Raw genomic sequence first — 13,493 nt, 5'->3', positions numbered from 1 at the left:
TCTATGTACATGCATACACATAAGGGATACACATATTATTATATACACATAGAGATGTTACGTGTGCATATATACAAAAACATCTATATATATAAAAGTAAGGCAGCCCCGGTGGCTCAGCGGTTTAGCGCCACCTTCGGCCCAGAGTGTGGTCCTGGAGTCTTGGGATCGAGTCCCGCGTCGGGCTCCCTGCATGGAGCCTGCTCTTCCCTCTGCCTGTGTCTCTTCCTGTCTCTCTCTTTCTCTGTCTCTCATGAATAAGTAAATAAAATCTTAAAAAAATAAAATAAAATAAAAAGTACATCAGATTGAGGAGGGCATGTGATGTGTTGAGCACTGGGTATTAAATGCAACTGATTAATCATTGAACACTACATCTAAAATGAATGATGTACTATATGTCAGCTATTCAAATTTAAGTAGAAGAAAAAATAAAATATGTAGCGCCTGGGTGGCTCAGCAGTTGAGTGTCTGCCTTTGGCTCAGAGCGTGATCCTGGAGTCCCGGGATCGAGTCCCACATTGGGCTTCCTGCATGAAGCCCACTTCTCCCTCTGCTTATGTCTCTGCCTCTCTCTCTGTGCCTCTCATCAATAAATAAATCTTTTTAAAAAAGAAAAGAAAAGTATATCAGAGAACAAAGTGATAAGGGCAGGGATGAAAGATCAATCTCTTTGAGTAATGCCCTTTTCAATACAGTTCGGTTTTGAAACATATATCTGTTTTACATACCAAAAATGAAATTTAATCAAATGGGAGAAATGAACTTACTTCCACTACTGCATTTCCTCCCATCCCATTTCCTGAAATTTCACTCTAGACCTTATTTCCTAATGATTTTGGGATGTAGGAGGTGGAACGGATAGTGCCTTTTAGGGATCCAAAGATTTAAACTATTAGTATTGTACCAGAGTAAGATTTTTATCTAGTTCCTGATTTTTATCTAGTTTTTTAAGCAATCCTTGATTATTCATTAGCCATTTATTTAAGCCCCTATCAAGTCCCTTGAGAATCTCACAAGTGTAAATAAAAAATAACAGAGAGCTTTAAGCCAGGTAGTAAAAAATATGAAATTTTTTATTTTAGAATTATCACACTACTAACAATATAAAAGTAAGTTGGAGTTTCAGGAGGAAGAAAAGGAAAATTGGATAGTAAAACGTGAAAGCATGAACAGAACACTTTCACAAAATTTGACAGCAAAGGGTAAGAGAGATGGGACAATGGTAGAAGTAGAAAGTGTTTGACATAAGACAGCTGATAAATGATAGAATAAAATATCAGTATAAAAATAGTCACAAAACTTACAATTATGTTTATAGAAAATGAAAGGAATGGCCCAAAATAAGAAAAGACTTTTTCACTGCTGAATTATATGGATTATAAAGATGAGGGTGGAAACAGATATAGATAAATAGGGATATAGATGTACAAATAGAGAGATGGAAAAGATTAAGGAGATTCAAACCAATGAATTCTTTCTTTCATGTGGTGGTTGCTTTATCTAAAAAAGGAAAGGTTAATACAAGCAGTGTACATAGGCAAGGAAAGGAGTAATGACAGGGAAACAGGAAACAGTTATGACAGTTGCTAAGTACAGAAAGTCTAGGATCCATAAAAATATGATGGCATCAAACCAGGGTATTATATTCCCCAGTAGAGCTCAAATCATTACTGGTTAGAAAAAAAGGAATAGGTAAATGATTATACTAACTTAAGAAGCCATTGATAACTGGCCATTTGCCAGTGGTAGAAGCATATTTCCTTTATATATTAAAGATAATCCCATTTCCTTCATGCATTTGGATAAAAGCTTAAATAAGCATGGCATAAATAAAATAAGCAAATTAGTAATGGCAGCATATTCTTGAAAAGGAATAAATGAAACAAGATGTAATAATGAAAAATAAATGTCAATATATTCAAATTCCCTTGTTCTTACCAATTCGAGTGATTTTATTATGTGAGAGTTCAAGATTTTGGATATTAGTGCAGCCATCGAAACCATGAAAAGAAGTCAGTTGATTTTTATTAAGAAGAACAACACAGAGATTTTCCAAATTTTCACAACTGATAGTCTCAATACGGTTTTCCTAAAACAAAAAACAAATGTAAGCAGCTTTATTTCAATGGCTTATTAATGGAACATGAAAGCTTACAAAAAAGAGGAAGGATAAATATGATATCCAAGTAAATAACCCAATGTCTAACTTTTAAGACAAAAAGGCAGAGTGTTATACTATCTAGATGAAAAATATTAAGTAACCTAATAAATAACCAACTGATTTAATATTTCTTAATCTTTTGAAATATAGAAAATACAGAGGATCATGTTACAAAATATTTCAAACAATCTAAATGAACAAAAATGAACATGAGGTCATAGTTCTTTTAAAACTGCTAAAGAAAAAACGCTGAAAAAGCTGAAATCCTACTTCCCCTCCTCAGTCCCTTTTGCTCCCTTCCTCTCCAAAGAACACCAATACTGGGGATTAGATATGTTATCTCATGAATAGGTTTACACTTGCCCTACACATACACATCTTTGCAATACATAATATTGGTTTCAGTGTCAAGATCGTGTGTCTAGGATATAACAGCTATTTTATTTTTTAAGACCTGAGAAAAATAAATGGGCTTTTAAGAATCTTAAGTGTGTAGTCCCACAGATTTGCTCTCAAAAATATTTATAAGGATAGCCTTTGTCTAATGGAAGGAACCTACTAAGAAGCATAAGAAATGCACAAAGTTTTAAAAGAAAATCATGCTCATGGAAACACTGACTGTGTGAACTGAAAAGAATATAAGTCAAGTGAAAAGAAGCTTTTAGCCCCCTACTCCCACCCCACTCCATCTTCTATGGGAAAGAAACAGGCTCAGAAAAATTCTCAGCTGCAAATAGCACTGCTTATGGAAAAAAGAAGTATGCCTTGAGAATGTCAAAACCCCAGTGGGCAGAACCAAGAGTCATAGAAAACCATTTTCATGGAGCAGAACTGAGCCCTTATTAAGGAAATGATGATATGTGCTCAGCTATGGAATAGGGGTGCTATGGGCTTCTTGTTTTCTTTCATTTTGAATGAGAATAGCTATTGTAATTAATCAAGCCTATCTCACCACTATATATCAATGTGTGTGTGCGGGGGGTGGGGGGACAGGAAGAGAGGAAATAACTTTTCATTTTATCTCACAGATCTGTGGGTTGAAAGAACTCTATCTGAGCAGATCATCTCTACTTAGATCTGATTTAGATGAGAAAACTTGGAGCTTTAAGTCTAAGCTTGATGCCACAAGATGATGAAACTCTGGGATCTCTGGGACATGAATGTATTTTGAATGTGGTAAGGATGTGACTTCTAGGGGCCAGGGGGTAGACTATGGTAGATTGTTACTTGGATAGGACCCAATAAACCTCACAACCCAATATTCACACATCCGCTCAGTCCCCTCTCACAGAAATTCAGGCTTGGCCAATAGAATGAATAATAGCTAGCATGGTGTCAGCAGATGCTTAATAAACACTTGCATACTGGAGCTTGTCTTTTTAGAATGCTCACTCTTGGGATTGGGCCACTCTAGAGAAGCCCCCAAATGGAAGACACACACACACACACACACACACACACACACACGGAGAGAAAGAGAGATTGAAATCCCAAACTCCCAAGGCACCAGACAAATAAGAGGCATTTTGGACATTCTAGCTCCTGCTTCAAATTACACAAGAGACCCCGTCAACAAAACATGAAGCAGAACACCCAGACAAGCCTGGCCTCAGTTCACGGCCAGCCCACAGAACCATGAGCAAATAAAATAGTAGTTGTTTTAATTTACTAAGTAATGTCATTTGTCATACAGCAAAAAGTAAAAAAACACAATAGCTATATCATCTGCAAATACAGATCAGTGATTTTCCTAATTATCTTTCCTCGATAGTTTTCACAAATTTTCTTTGACCCTTGATATCTTTAGATATCAGAACCTGAGTTACAAGTTATTATAGTAAATATTTATTCAAAATTGTCATTGCTGAAATATAAACATAAATCTATTTTCTATTTTGTAATAGGATAAATAATGAGAACAGAGGACATACCTGGGCATCAATGTGCTTCAGTTTTTTACAGTTACTCAGGCTGTGCAAAGAAATTAATCCACAGCGTTGAAGAGACAGAAACTGAAGATTTGGACACTCTGCTAGTGTGGAGAGACTACAACCTGGCAAATCTTGAAATGTAACTGTTGTAACCTAGAATATTCAGAAAATTGGAGTACATAACATTATCTAACAATAAATATAAACTATATTATATTATCCTTGCAAAATTGCTTTTAAACACTCCTCAAAAAAACTAATGATATGTATTGAAAATCTCATTTGTTAACAATGCACTTTCAATTAAGCTATCTGGGCCTCCTTTGTCCTCACATAAAAAGGAAAAATATTGTAATCATCCATGACCAATTCAAGTTCAAAAGTCATATGCATAAAAGCAATAATAATATCATCTATTAGCTCACTCCCTGATTTTTCACTAAATTCACTTTCTGAGGGAATTATTTTGGCACTATTTTCAAGACTGTACTACATAGATGTTTAAGATCTGTATTTGACAGTATCTCCTAGGGGTACTGCCACAATAGATCAGGGGATAGATTCTGGGTCCAACCTGCCATGCTTCAACTAGAATGGCTCAACTATCTTCCACAAACAAAGAAAGTTTGAGAAGTTATAGAACCTGTAATAAATATGACCATGCAATAATAATTAAACCATGTAATAAAAATAGCTATTACATGTCTGCTGAATCATAAAGGTATGAATTATTCCTTACTGTTGAATAATGTAATATACCCAGGGCAATAGGATCTATGATACAACATAGCGTGAATGGTATTTTTTTTCTGTATTTTCAAACATTTTGAACACCACACATTTATGAGATTTCTTAATAATCTCTTAAATATTAATTTCTTAATACTTTACAAAGCTTTTTCCTTAAAGAATTATTCTATCATTTTGGTTTTAGTTTTTTAACTAAAGAAAATTCAGTATCAAAGAATGTACTCAACTTTATGGTATGTATACTAAGGACTACATTTACAGTGCACAAGAATATGTCAGACAAATGAATATTTTCAGGATTACTGAAAGTACTCTACTTATTAAACCCAAGAGCTCTCACATAAAAAAAATGACAGAAAAATAAATATAGTATGTTGGTTCTTCGCTATAATTGAGTCCATGCACTGAAATGACTATATGTGTTAAATCATTTTATAGTAAGAATACTTTCATATTGTCATATGAAAAAATCCTAAGGCCAGGTTTCTCATGTACTGAAAAACAAGTTTAATATTATTAGCTTTATAGAAAGAGTCTAGCATATATCATCCTGAAAACAGAAATTTAAAAAATGTTCTATTGAAATTGAAAGCATTATTACTTCAGAAAAAGCTAGAAAAAGTATGAGAGCTTTAAGTACAGTAACTCCTCTTTGTATGGTACATTTCCTGTGCATTAAATGAAACCAAAAGTTTTAAATTTACATATTTATGTAAGTGAATGGGAAGACCATATGTTCATGAAGATATAAAGAAGGGATGAAGTCCACTCGTTGCTTTAAGTAGCAAAACTAATAATATTTTTCAAACTTCAGGTGAATAAGTTTCTCATTTCATAATTAAGTCAGGAATTTCTCAGTTATTCATTGAAACAAATTTATATTTTATGGTTTTTCAGAAAGAAAAATATTCATCCATTTGTGTCGAGAAAACCACTGTGTCTTACCCATTTTATTTGTCCACAAAGAGAACCTATAAATTCTGTAACTGGGAAGCTAGCTGTATACTAAAAAGTGAACACACTAGAACTAAGCACTTAAAAATCAAAAACTCCACAACTGCAGCTTTATAGTAAGAAATATTCCTCTGCCTTCTAATTTATGTTATCCTGCCTGATGTAATCATATGCTGCTTATAATCACCTACGTAAACTGTTAGGCTCTAGTTTTTATGATGTGGTAATTTCTCTAGTTTAGTTTAATTACAAAATAGGGGGGCAGCCTGGGTGGCTCAGCGGTTTAGCACCGCCTTCACGCCAGGGCGTGATCCTGGAGACCTGGGATCGAGTCCCATGTCAGGCTCCCTGCATGGAGCCTGCTTCTCCCTCTGCCTGTGTCTCTGCCTCTCTCTATCTCTCATGAATAAATAAATAAAATCTTTAAAAAAATAATTATATGAGTGATACCTCATTGATGATATCTACTTTTGAATATGAGGCATTTCATAATATTTCCTCCTCCCTTTTATGGATTATTTTTAAAATTTCCTTATGATATGGTAATTTATTATTTATCCTACCCTAGGTTTTTCCAAATATATGAGATCAAAATAAATTTTAATATTAATCATTATTGATACATGTATGGCAATAATCATATAAATAAAACTGCTTTATGCTCCAAATATTAAGGTCAATATAGAATTAGTACTCATAGGTGTTCATCACTGCATGGTCAGCCTGAAAAAGAGTAACTAGAGCATAGCAGTTGTTCACTGAGTATTTCAGAAATAAATGAATGAAATATTTTTGCTGTGGCAAAAAAATATAGCATTCATGATTTCTTTCCTTAATAAAGAGTAATATAAAGATATTTCAAAAACTAATATTTTCAGGCTCTCATAACTTGAAAATGAATTGTTCTACCTACAGAACTTATGACTCATTCATTATATTTTAATAAAAGATAACAAATCAATTTTCTACTTAATATCTACATTCCCCTAAATTCTTGACAGATCCTGATACATAAAATGACCTAAAATAGGTATATAATTGTAGAGATTTCACTTTCAATTATTCTAGAATTCAACACGTCTACTTATGGTAGACTGTAATTACAGAAATTGTGAAAGCAGTGACTCTTCTTGGTTTTGCTTTTTGCAGAACATCTGTTCAGTGATAAAAACTTAAATCTCGGGATCCCTGGGTGGCGCAGCGGTTTAGCGCCTGCCTTTGGCCCGGGGCGTGATCCTGGAGGACCCGGGATCGAATCCCACATCGGGCTCCTGGTGCATGGAGCCTGCTTCTCCCTCTGCCTGTGTCTCTGCCTCTCTCTCTCTTTCTGTGTCTCTCATGAATAAATAAAATAAAATCTTTAAAAAAAAAAAACTTAAATCTCTTTAATCTGAATAAATAATATTTTAAAAATCAGGTGCAAAGAGACTGAATCTGAGATATGATTACTGGATTAAATGAAGCAGAATTTAACTTCTGGTAGCTCATGTACCATTACAACACAGTTTATTACAGTTAGCTTTATATAAGGGACATGACATTCCATCTAAAAGTTAATCAACAGTTAAAATGTTATCGTTCATGCCATGTTATAAAGCCATATAAAAAATCCTTTTAGTTTAGTACTTGTTTTTATGATTAAAGTACATTATCATTAGTAGTAAGATACCAAAAATAGAAATGAATTAGAACACTAAAACTAGAAAAAAACACCTATATGTTAGTTATCAATAATCTTTGCTTCAGGTCCAAGTTTGACAATAACTATTATATATAGTAGGAGCCCTAGACTATATTCTTCATACATGTTATTTTAAAACACAACAATCCTATCCAATAGATACTACTCTTCCCAGTTTAAAGAAGGCTCAGAAAGGTCACGCACCACACCCAAGGTCATACAGCCAGTAAATGGCGGAAATAAAATCAGGACCCTGATCTTACTTGATATAGGGCTTGTTAGTACTTTATTGAATTATATTCGAATAATTTTACATTAATTTCCCTTTTTAATACATTATATCTAAACTGTGTAGCTAGCAGTAATATGGACATAAGATTAACATTCAGTTGGACTTACTTATTCATCTATTTATCTATCCTCCCACTCATCCACCTCACAGTCAAGACATGAAAACTGCTATTGCCTAACAATATGTAAAGAAGTATAGAAAATAGGCAGGCCCGATTTCATGTGCTGAAGGCCGAAAGTGAGAGATTAATATAAGCAAAATGAATTCATCACTGGGTGAAATTCTAGAGGAGTAAACTTTTATCTTCTAAAGGTCTTCTCTTGCTATCCAAAGATAGCAAGTGGGTGATCAAGGTCAAGATCAAGATCAAGATATGAAGCTAAGAAAAAAAAAAGATATGAAGCTAAGAGATTAGAAAATCAAAGAAGAGAGTCATAGGTTAGTAGCAGTAGTGAATAAAGACACCAGCATAAACCACCTCCCAGAGTCATTACAAGAGGGCATTTATAACACTTCTGCATTTAGAGGCACATTCATAAATATTTTTCAACTTTATACTGTATACTTGATGCTTCAAAGAAAAATTAAATATTTGAGATTGTTGCTTGAGCAGTGGTCAAGAGAATTACAATGTCCTTTACATTTCTAATCCTACTAATCCATGGCTGGGCACCACCAGCATTGTCTAGGGGCCCTGCAAAAAGGCAGAACATCAGTGTGCCTGGGTGGCTCAGCCGGTGAAGCAATTGCCTTCAGCTCAGGTCATGATCTCAGGGTCCGGGATGGAGCTCTGCATGGAGTCCTGCATCAGATCTGCAAGAAGCAGAAAGTCTGCTTCTCTCTCCCCTGCTCATTCTCATTCTCTCTCTCCTTTCTCATATAAAGTAAAATCTTAAAAAAAAAAAAAACAGAACATCGAGACTGGTTACCAGACCCAATGAATCAGAATTAGCATTTTAACAAATTCCCAGGTGATCTGTATGCACAATACAGTTTGAGAGACCTGCTCTAAGAAGCAAAAGGAGTAATCCTTACTTTATATATATTGACAAGAGTTTCACAAAAGGAACATAATGGATAGGAGAAGAAACACCAAGGAGACAGGTGCACACATCTTAACTTCCTTGGTGCTCTTCTCATTGAACAGAGAAGACACTGCTGTTTTCCTACTTTCAGCTTACTTTAGAAATAAGTACACGATAGGCATGAAGTTGTCACTCGTTCCTAACTCAAACAGATATACATAAGAAAAATTACCCAAAATAAAAGTTAGTAGCTAAAGTTATCAATTCAGAAAGGCTGCACCAACATCTTAGGGAAGTAGAAAAATGAATGATTCCAGAGATAACCTAGCCAAAGAAAATATTAATAGAAGAGCTAACAAGAGACTCTCTATGTACTTCTACAGATCTAATGGATATGAAAAATACGGTGTCTAGGAAAGAAAGGAACTTCAGGGATGCCTGGGTAGCTCAGTGGTTGAGTGTCTGCCTTTGGCTCAGGTTGTGATCTCGGAATCCTGGGATCGAGTCCCACATCAGGCTCCCTGGAAGGAGCCTGCTTCTCCCTCTGCCTGTGTCTCTGCCTCTTTCTCTGTGTCTCTCATGAATAAATAAATAAAATCCTTAAAAAAAAAAGAGAGAGAGGAACTTCAAAGTGGTTCTTGTTCCTTAGACTGCTTTTTCACACCCCAAGATCTTTTTAAAGCCCACTATCTTATTATCCTTTTAGAGCACACCCTGAAATTTTATTTACAGCAATTATCAAAATCTGTAGTAATGTATTTATCAGTACATTTATTGGTTTAAAGCCACTTTGTGGACAGCCCCAGTGGCTCAGCAGTTTAGCGCCACCTTCAGCCCAGGGCCTGATTCTGGAGACCTGGGATCGAGTCCCACATCAGGCTCCCTGCATGGAGCTTGCTTCTCCCTCTGCCTGTGTCTCTGCCTCTCTCTCTCTCTCTCTCTCTCTCTCTCTCTCATTAATAAATAAATAAAATCTTTAAAAAAAAGCTTTTTGTATATCAAAGTCAGCTCCATAATGTCAAGGACTGAGGTTTCTTTCTGTCTCTTTAGTCCAACAACAAATATTGATCAATCATATTGGACACATAAATATTTGCTGAGTGAATACATTTAAAAATCCACATATATTAACATGAATGTTTCTTTTCCTAGGCATCTGTCTGTATCAAAAAACTAAATAAATTCTATTGAATACATTTCAGTTTCAGGACCTAGCCAGATACATGTATTTTAATCATAAGTCCTTTCTAGTATCATGCTGAGATATTCTCTCCTGTTCTTCTACACATATATTAGTTTCTTTTTTATTAAGATTTTACTTATTTGAGAGAGAATGAGAGGGCATGAGTCGGGGGAGGGGCGAAGGGAGAGGGACAAACAGGGAGCCTAACTGGAGGTTCAATCCCAGGACACTGAGATCATGACCTGAACCCAAGACAGACACTTAACAGGCTGAGCCACCCAGTGCCCGTTAGTTTCTATCTTAATTTTAGTTGAAAATATAGGCTTTATAAACATAAACAATTCGTAGCAGTTGGTGATTATTATTTCATATTTCAGGCCTATATGCACTGTGTTTATATAGCACATGACTAACTATGTTTCCACATAGAAATTCTAGAGTCTTCTATAGTAAGCCCTTCTTTCACAGCCCTTGTCAGGTACAGAGAAATCCACTACATTCCAAAAGGTGCCAGTAGGTGGTGTTGTGCCCAAGACTATAGCAAATTAACTGAATGTCAATTTAGGAATTTCCTACTCTAATTCAACACTAAATTCCCAGATGTCTCCACTCTTAGAAGCTTAATAATGGCTACAGGACCCTTGAACATGGCTTCAAGATACAAATCAAAGTTTTTTGTAGTGCTACACTGAGGGAGAAAATACCTTGAATAATTTTAACCAAGGAGATCTTTTAAATACATCCCCTCTCAAATGGGGCAATAATTCATTAGCAATTTCAGCAATTAAGACACAAAATTCCTGGATACAGAATATGTCCTCTACTGATATTTTTTCTACTGATATTTTTTATGAAAGAATAATTTTTTAAAGATTTTATTTACTTGAGAGAGAGAGAGAGAGAGAGAGCGCACGAGCAGGGGGCGGGACAGAGGGAGAAGCAGGTACCACTGAGAAGGGAACCAGATGCGGACCCTGGGTTCATGACCTGAGCCAAAGGCAGGCACTAAAGGGACTGAGACACCCAGGTGCCCCCTACTGATATTTTTAAAGTTATATTTTAGAGAACCAATTGTAATTAAATATGAAAAAGTATTATAAAGTTATAAAGTACCTGTTGTAGAGTATTCCAAGGGCCACATCGAAGAATTTCTAGTGTATTCAAAGGAGGCATCATGTTGACTGGGCATTTTACAGGTCTCTTCATTTTAACAATTTTCTTTTGTTGATTTTGTTTGAAAATTTCAAACCAAGGTTTAAATGATTTTATCCAAGCTAGCCTCTTTTCTTCAATAGAAGATAGAAGTGTTGGCTTTGGTAAAGAAGAGGTCACAATACTTTCACATTCACCTTTATTTTCATCACATTCTTCTGAGGTTTCTTTAGGTTGAGATTTAAGAGAGTTTATTCCTTTAAAAACTAAGGAGTTTTTTGCATTACAACTACCCATGTCTTCACAAAGAGCATTTCTATCTAAAATATAATCTTGCTCGTTTATTTTGCCTTCTATATTTATCATGGAATCACTACTGTTAAAAATCACAGCACTATTCAGAATATTGCCTTTTGGGTTCTTCTCAGTTTCTTTGGATTTTAAGTCAATTTCTTTTTCTTGTATTACCTTTTCTCCTATAATTTCAGGATTTTCTAATTTTAGTGATTGTTGCTTCATTGAAATCACTGGAATATTATTATCTTCATATAACGTTCCATTCTCTTCTGATATCTCTTCTTTTTCTTTTTGTATCTTAATCTGTTGACTATCTTTGATTATTTTCTGTGCTTCAATGTTTTTCACCTTGTTAATTTCTTGATTATATCCTAATATTACTATGTGGGTGTCTTGTCTCATATTCTCATTTATGGCAGGTTTCACATTTGCCCCTTTTTGTACTTGAGACTTTAATTCCTGCAGCTGAAACCTTTCTCTCACATTTTCTTTTAGATCTGGGTTTTCCAATTCAGTTTTTTTGTCTATATTTTCACATTTTCTTTCTTCCTTGACAATTTTTTCGGAGCATTGTTGTTTTGCCAAGTTCTCATTTTTTACTTCAATTTCTACCAAAATTGCCTGGTTTGTAGTAGAATCTTTTGATTGCATTTGTACTGATTCTTTTAATACAAGCTGCCTACCTACATCTTCTCTCTTATCTGATTTTTCAAGTGGCCGGAGGCGAACATCTTCCCATTTCTTTGACTTTTCATCCCCTACCATTTTGGCAATATCATCCTTATTCTTTGATGTATCTTCAACAGTTAAACTTTTGATATTATATTCACCTTTCTTTAATGCTCTACTTATTATTGCCTGTTTGCTTGCATCTTCTCTTAATCTTAATTTTTCTTTGTTTAGCAGTTGCTCTTTTTCTCTTCTCATGATGTTCTTTTTTTCTTCATATTCTTTTTCTCTCCTCCTCCTCTCCTCCTGCTTCTGCTTTTTTATCTCTTCTTCTATCTTTTGTTCCTCCTCCAATCTTTTTCGTTTTTCCTCTTCCATCTGTCGTATTTTTGCTTCCTTTTCTTTCCACTCTTGTGCTTTCCTTTTCTTACTTTCTATTCGTTCTTTTATGAGGGGAGCATATTTTTGGAAGGCTACAAATGCTTTATATTTAGCTTGGATTGTTACAGCTGCATTATGCTGCAGTTTTAATAAGCGCATTTTTTCTTTTTCTTGTAGATCTTTAAATCTTGTTCTTTCTTCTTCCATTTGTAAATGCAAGTTTTTAATAAATTCCTAAAGTAAGTAAAGGGGAAAGGAGAGAAAATAAGTAGGAAATATCAGTGAGGGAGACAGAACATTAAGAGACTCCTAACTCTGGGAAACAAACAAGGGGTAGTGGAAAGGGAGTTGGGAGGAGGGTTGGGGTGACTGGGTGACGGACACTGAGGGAGGCACTTGACGGGATGAGCACTGGGTGTTATGCTATATGTTGGCAAATTGAACGCCAATAAAAAATATACTAAAATAAACAAACTCCTAAAGTAAGATAAATAGTCAGCATAAAGATATTATTACAATAACATCTAAAATATAGGCTAAAAACAAGTAATAAAATTGAATCAAGATGAAGCTACTATAAAATTCACTTCAAAGAAGTAAAGCTATTTCTTTTAAAGTATATTAATCTTTTAAAATATTTGAGAGTTTTGATCATGTTAGTAAGTTGATATTCTAATATTATAGCTATAGTAAGCCACTAAGATGTAAATTGAGGAACTCCTTGAAGATAGAGAAACCACAAGCCAAAATTTGTGTAGGAGAAAAGGACTTCAAACTTTCTGAGATAGGGGGTCTGATAAAGGAGACTCCCAGAGCCAGCACAGAGACTGCAAAAGCAATAGACTTGGTGAGATTTATGATACCATGACAGCAAGGTAAAACATACATATGAGCAATATGAAGAACTAGCCTAGTCACACATTTTATCCTTTCTCAACTACTAAGAGAGCTGATAAGCATATATTGCATTAAATTAGATCATTTGGAGTTAGGTGAGAAAAATATCATTATCAC

General features: G+C 34.8%; 1 protein-coding gene across 1 annotated transcript in view; it reads right to left on the bottom strand.

Annotated features, from left to right (window-relative positions):
- LRRIQ1 (leucine rich repeats and IQ motif containing 1) overlaps positions 1–13,493 on the bottom strand; it is a 189,908-nt gene that overhangs the window by 162,192 nt on the left and 14,223 nt on the right. The window contains exons 7-9 of the mRNA XM_055342046.1: positions 11,094–12,713; positions 4,096–4,248; positions 1,942–2,092 (exon numbers count right to left, since the gene is read on the bottom strand). Coding sequence (XP_055198021.1) covers positions 1,942–2,092; positions 4,096–4,248; positions 11,094–12,713 — 1,924 coding nt within the window. The remainder of the gene's footprint in view (positions 1–1,941; positions 2,093–4,095; positions 4,249–11,093; positions 12,714–13,493) is intronic.

The sequence above is a fragment of the Nyctereutes procyonoides genome, unplaced genomic scaffold (genome assembly GCF_905146905.1).
Source record: "Nyctereutes procyonoides isolate TBG_1078 unplaced genomic scaffold, NYPRO_anot_genome, whole genome shotgun sequence".
NCBI lineage: Eukaryota > Metazoa > Chordata > Mammalia > Carnivora > Canidae > Nyctereutes > Nyctereutes procyonoides.
Note: the sequence above shows the minus strand (reverse complement) of the source record. Positions and strands in the feature narration are given on the sequence as shown.